This window comes from Gopherus evgoodei, unplaced genomic scaffold (assembly GCF_007399415.2).
Source record: "Gopherus evgoodei ecotype Sinaloan lineage unplaced genomic scaffold, rGopEvg1_v1.p scaffold_75_arrow_ctg1, whole genome shotgun sequence".
Classification (NCBI taxonomy): Eukaryota; Metazoa; Chordata; order Testudines; family Testudinidae; genus Gopherus; species Gopherus evgoodei.
The window spans coordinates 360,822-367,270 of NW_022060096.1; the positions used below are offsets into that span (position 1 = coordinate 360,822).

Below are 6,449 nucleotides of genomic sequence, written 5' to 3' on the forward strand. Positions count from 1 at the left end.
CATTTCTCCTTCCTAAGATTGTACTTTCTATTGGGTAACTCTGATAACAACTATTTACCACAGCTCTATTTTTATACACTTTTTCCCCCGACAATAATTACAATCTCTCTAGGTCCCTCTCCATGATGTGTCTCCTCAATGATATTCAGAACCCCTCCCTGTGGCAGATTCTGCAACCCAATGCAGTATGGAACCACGGCATTAAATCTGTGAATGGTTTATGTATTGTGTTCTGCTGCATGTGGGAGGGTTACCACAGCTCCTCCAAGAACGAAAAACAGTCAGGGATGATAAAGACGAATCACCAAGATTATAAACAACTCCAGAAAGGTAACAGCCTTTGGGGTCATTTACACAGACTAGTATAAACTGGGTTTCCAGAAACAAAGAAAGATTTCTGATATGAAGGGCTGAGTTTAAACATACTCAGAGTCTTCATTTTGATTCAGCAAAAGGACAGGACCTTCTGTCCACGGGGATCCCAAAACTGAATGGTTGGAGGGAGGTTGGTCTGCCGGGCTGCCCATGACGAAGACAGGTGATTTCTGGTACGTTCAGTAAGTGTGGAGGAATTTTTATTGTTTTCTCTGTGATGCTGCTGAGAGAGAGAGCTGGGTGGTGACTTGTAACTGCTGGCAATACACTGCTCATAGCTCTTGGGGAGAACGCACAGCATGGAGGCTGGCCTGTAGGCAGACTGGTTTGCTGGGGCTATCACAGTGGAAGGCAGGGGGCTGTGCAGCCTTAAAACCCGCTGGTCAGAAGGAGGTGGAACAGATGGATCCTGCCCAGAGACAGGTGATGGCTAGAGGCTTCAGGCCTGACTAGGCACTCTTGGAGTGGATCACTGTGGGGATACATGTAAGTGGGAGAATGGTCCCCCTATCGTGGGGAACTTTCCTGACTTCTGCACTACCCTGATGAAGTGGGCTAGAGGAAAGGTCTGAGTCCTCGCTCCCACTTCCTTTACCCAGAGGCCTCCCTGCCCTTGAGGACTCTCCTATCTGCAGAGTCCTCGTAACCCCAAAAAGGCTGGGCCTAGGATTCCTGGAGGGTTGACCTCCAGCCTTGCTGTGTTCACCTAGGTCAGGGGCTAGGGTGTCCTCACTCCAGGGTGCTCTCTCTGCACTGAATGCTTCGCCAACTTACTGATCATTACATACAGTTTAAAGCAAATACAATTTATTTAATCAGCAATTAATTTAAAAAGGAATAAGGAAAAATGAGAAAGGTTAAAGGAAAACATCACCCCGCTCTGTGGCAGGGAACATCACAAACAGTGTCTCTGGAATGTCAGGGCAGTTCCCAGTCTGTTCTTTGTAGCTCCCAGACCTCCTTCTCAGGCCCTGGCTGTGCTGCAGGGATGCTGCGGGTTGGACACTTGCTCTGGTGGTGGCCACACGCTCTCAGGCTCTAAGTGGCCAGACCCTTCTTCCCATTGTTGTCCCTGCCCCGTCGATCCCCCTTGCTCTCCCCAGCTGCTCACTGCACCCACCTCCGAACTGCTGCAGCCCCAGCTCTGCCACTCTCTCAGCTCCAGCTCCACTCTACCTCAGACAGCGGCAGCTACTGCTCTTCCTCCAGCTCCCTGGGCTGCTTCACTGGCCCCTCTGGCTCTGGTTGCTACTGCTGTCCTCCCAGAGCAAGTCTGCTCTTTCTGGGCTGTGCCTCTGGCTTTGGGGCTGCACAGCTCTGCTCCCAGCACAGGGTCTACTCTCTCCAGGCTGCTTTTCTGGCCCCTCTGGACAGGGTTGGCTCCAGCATTTTTGCCGCTCCAAGCAGCAGGAAAAAAAAAAGCAATGATCGGCTTCATTCTTAGAGGCAATTCGGAAGCAGGTCTTCGCTCCAAGAGGGAGTGAGAGACTTCCACCGAAGAGCTGGACGTGCCACCCCTTTCTGTTGGCTGCCCGAGGCAGCTGCTTGCTGCGCCGGTGCCTGGAGCCGCCCCATTCTTTTAGTACCGGGAGCTAGCCAACCAAAACACCTCCACTTAATGTTAGTAAGGGGACCCCTACATACAGATACAGCTTCCCTGAAACTGTGACACTCCCTAGCTAGTATCATCTCCAGATTTCATGGCTGGGCTGTTCCACTGCCAGACAGTTAAAATTAAATGAGAGAGGAGTTAACAGGTACTCTCGACCACCCCACCCAGCCCTGTATCACCCTCACTCTGACATCCTGCAGTCCCCCTGCTATTACAGGGGCATTTTACACAGTTGTAGAACTGATAAATGAAATTGTTTTTAACTGTTCACTTTATTAATGTAACTTCTGTTCACCGTTCACTACACTTGCCTACACTGTAACTTTTGTTCTATATTGTAATTCAAACCCCATTTTAAAACACTCACTCCATTTTGTAAAAGCTTCCTCCAACCTTCATTTTTGCAAACCCTGCTGTAATCTTATTAGTTTAGTTTAGATGTATAAATGAAGTATGTATGAATGACGGAATCAACCTCCAGCCCCAGCCTGTCCTGATGAGATAAAGTTCAAATACCAACAGCTGAAGACCTAGACAACAGCCCTAAACAAAGTAAGAAGCATCCACCCTAAAAAGAAAAGGACAATAGAACAACAGAAGGAAGATCAAAGCCAGGTTCAAGGCTGAAAGTCACGCCTGCAATTGATGGGTGATCAATCTAAACCCAGAGGCAGCGTGACACAGCAAGACCTATAGACTTTGAATCCAAACTAAAAGCCTATAAAAAAAGAAGGGTGAGATGAGAGACTCTGGGTAACATTCTGCTGCCAACATGGTAGGACATCAGTGCCTGCCCAACAGAAATCCAGCTTGTCCTTGTGCCTGGCTTTCCTGGCCAGTTAGCCGCCGCAAGCTGCGAACCCAAGTTACAAAATCAAGCTATGAACTTAAGCTATCTTCAGGACTGGTAACTATGTAGCAGCTGCAGAACATCTGATGGGTGTGTGTGTGAGTGAATGTGTGTGTGTGTGTGTGTGTATAGGTATTAGGTATAATGTGTGTGTATAAGAATTAAGATATTAGTTATTAGTCATAAATCAAATTGTTATCATAATAAATGTGGCATCTTTGTCTTGTCCCCTTTAATAAGATCCTGCTGGTTTTTACTGGTCTAATATAATTGGTATAACACAGTGACACCAATCAGGACCCACCTCTGCGCTGTGCCCTGGCACTTTGCACCTGTGCCCCCAGGATGATTAAGACCAGGCAGAGCAGGGCCCCCAGGATAATGCAGATGATCACGGGCACCGTGACTCTCCCACTGTTAGCTGGAGGGCGGCGTGGGGGAGCTGGATAGAAATGAACATGCAAGAAGAGAGGTTATCCTGTGAGAGTCGGGGGTGGTGGGAGCAGGGAGCTCCCCAGTCACTCATTGCATGGCCCAGGACAGCAGGGTAATGGGCTGGGACAATCTATGTGCCCTGTCGGCAGCTCACAGGCTGTTGTTTAAATCATGGGAGCTGCCCAGTCAGCTGGAGCCAGCAGACAGGAATCATCCTGCTCAGCAAGGCCTGCAGCTCCCACCCGGGTGTCATTCGCCCTCAGATGTCACAACCCATGGAAAGGAGCTCCTTCCCTCAGGCTGCAGCTTGCAGCTCATCCCCTGTGACCCAGCACCAGGGAAATTTAACCCTTGATGGGAGGAGGGGGATGCTTTACCTGGAGTATTCAGAGAATCTGTCCTCTCTGTCAGACCTGCAAAGGGAAAGGGAGGAGCGTTGAAGCCTGGAGTGAGAGGGAGGTAACGTGTTTGTTCCCAGGGGGAACCTCACCTCCAAGAGTCTCTGGTTGTCTCCAGCTGTCACCTCCACAAGCTCCATCAGAGCAGCACAGGGCCTGTTTGTAAGTGATTTAATACCCAAGTCCCTTGTGCTCTGTGCAGCAATGAGAATACTAGTAACAAACCAGGACACTGGGGCCTATGATGGATGCCGAGGCTACATGGGCTGATGCCAGAGCCAATCTGACCCCACATAGGTCCCACCCCACACCATCCATGATGCTCCTGCACACAGGAGATGGGAGGGCCTGGTCTGGGACCAAATGGGGTGTGGTCTGATCCATTCTCCTCTCTGAAAATTACAGCATGTACCAGAAACATCTCCTGTCACTCACCTGAGCAATTCACAGCAGCATCTTCCTTATGGTCACAGTTACTCTCACCCCAGGGCTTGGCAGGACAGTCCCAGAGAGATGACTCTGTCCCTCGGCAGTTCAACAACTCCACCCAGATGGGACCAGTCCCCTCGCCAAATGCAGCCTTGGCCAGGGCAGATATAGCAAATCCACAGCCCAGTAGTTTACACACAACGTTAGCATCAGCCATGTCCCAGGAGTCATCACAAACTGTTCCCCAGGAGCCTCGGTACCAAACTTCCACTCTGCCCGAGCATCTGTCCTCTCCTCCCACAAAGCGTAACTTCTCCTGGTCTGGAAATGCAGAAACCTCATGTTACTGGGATGGTGGGAAAGTCCTTACGGACCAAGACTGAGACAGTAAGAAGCAGAAATACCTGTGCAGTTCATAGAGTTCGGGCACTCCTTGAATGGGTTCTGAGTTGGTTTTGCTTTTTTTCCTGTGGAGAGAAAAAGCCGAGGTGAATGCACTGGGTTGTGTGTGTGACGTGGGAGTAGAATTTTTCTGTATTTTAAATCCATAATTTCAGCACTGTATGAACTGAAATGTGAACTCTGGGTCATTCAATACCTAATTAATTCGCTATTCAGCTTTTACTCAGATACACAGGCTGACATGCACCCAAACTTGTGGGGGATTCCAGTCTCGACCAAAACTGCACAGCCTTGGCCCATCTCTGAGTGCTCAACTCAAAAAAATTAATAACCACAGAGCTGCCTAAAGATGGTCTCTAGGGAGAGGCTTTTCTTAACTCTCACACTACCTTAGCACACTGTGTAACATTGGTCTCTTTTATAATTAAAAGATTAACTTGCGTATTTACTGTTAATCAGACAAATGCTTATACCTATAAAAGATCATAAAAATATGTTTGTATCTTGTGCTGAGAATTTAAATCTGCCTACACTGAGATGTGAACAACAATAAAAGTTCTGTCCTAACCCTTCAATTAATTAAACACATTGCATACATGTGTGTTTGCACGTACACATGCTGGTAGTTTCAGAATTACCAGTGCAAGAAATATGGGTCTCTTCTGCTCGGTTATCACATGACTTTGGATTCCAGGGCTCTGACGGGCACTGCCAGAGGGAGCTGTGCTGCTCACTGCATGCAACATGGTCCAGCCACGTGGGACCAGAACCTGCTCCATATTCAAAGTCTCTTGCAATCTGCCCTCCATCTCCACAGTTCAGCTGTTTGCAGACAATTTCTGGCGTGACTCCAGACATCTGATTGGCGCAAACACTTCCCCACGTCCCATTGTGAAAAACCTCCAGCCGCCCAGCACAGTCACTGTCGCTCACCAGTCTCAGATCTGTGAACTCTAGAAGGAAATGCACAAAGGGGGGATTTAAATCACCTGATTTTAAAACGAACTGGGGTGTGAAGAGTGAAATCCCAGCGATTGCTAATGATTCTGTGCATCGTTCTGCAGGAGCAAGTGTCAGGTAGAATCGCTCCAAGAATCAGAGACACCTTTAGACACGACAGGCACCTTAGAAAAACAGTGGGCATCTCTGGAAGGCCACCAGCAGCTACCTACAGACTGTACTAGATAAAGACCAGAAAGGATTGTGACATTGGCAGGTCAGACGCCAGCTCTTGCCCAGGCTGCAGGCTTTAGCTAAGAACTGACAATCTCATAGCTGGAGACCAGACCAGGTCACCTGCTTGTTAGCTTTGCTCAAACTAGATATCAGTCTTGTAAGAATGTGTTTTGTGTTGAGACTCTATGAAATGGTGGTTCGTTGCTGCAGGCATTAATCTCACTTGTAATGTCTGTGGTCCATGCTACAAGAAAATATGTAAATTTTGCTTTAAAAAGTTTGAAAATGTTGTCTCTGAACTTGTGAACTCAGGCATGGGAATCACCTTCACCCCCTCCCCCCATGTCCAAGGACTTGCAAAATCAGATGGGCCATCAGGGTCATCATAATATAAAGGACTGGTTAATGGCCTTATCACACCCAGGGAGCAGCACATGCAGAAGGCCTCCTCCCATTACTTTGAAGGCTGGAAGAAGCGATAGAAATAGTAGATGTGAAGAATTTTCATCCTTTTGGCTATTTGAAGTATGACAGGGCTAGAGGCACCAAACTGAAGCCATAGACCCCCAATGGGTTAGGGAAATCTTGCAATATTTCCAATACTTCTGGGTGGGAGCTGAGGGCTTTCTAAGGGCTTGGCTACACTGGAGAGTTGCAGCGCCGGTGGTGGCTTTACAGCGCTGCAACTCACTCACCATCCACACTTGCAAGGCACATACAGCGCTGTATCTCCCTGACTACAGTGCTGGCTGTATTCCACCTCAGCCTGGGG

The 6,449-nt window shown here is 48.5% G+C and overlaps 1 protein-coding gene across 1 annotated transcript in view; it reads right to left on the reverse strand.

The window, feature by feature from the left end:
• The window catches only part of LOC115643878 (scavenger receptor cysteine-rich type 1 protein M130-like), a 48,199-nt gene that overhangs the window by 9,218 nt on the left and 32,532 nt on the right, over positions 1–6,449 (reverse strand). The window contains exons 7-11 of the mRNA XM_030547870.1: positions 5,140–5,454; positions 4,504–4,566; positions 4,106–4,420; positions 3,650–3,685; positions 3,142–3,279 (exon numbers count right to left, since the gene is read on the reverse strand). Of these exons, the coding sequence (XP_030403730.1) occupies positions 3,142–3,279; positions 3,650–3,685; positions 4,106–4,420; positions 4,504–4,566; positions 5,140–5,454 (867 nt within the window). The remainder of the gene's footprint in view (positions 1–3,141; positions 3,280–3,649; positions 3,686–4,105; positions 4,421–4,503; positions 4,567–5,139; positions 5,455–6,449) is intronic.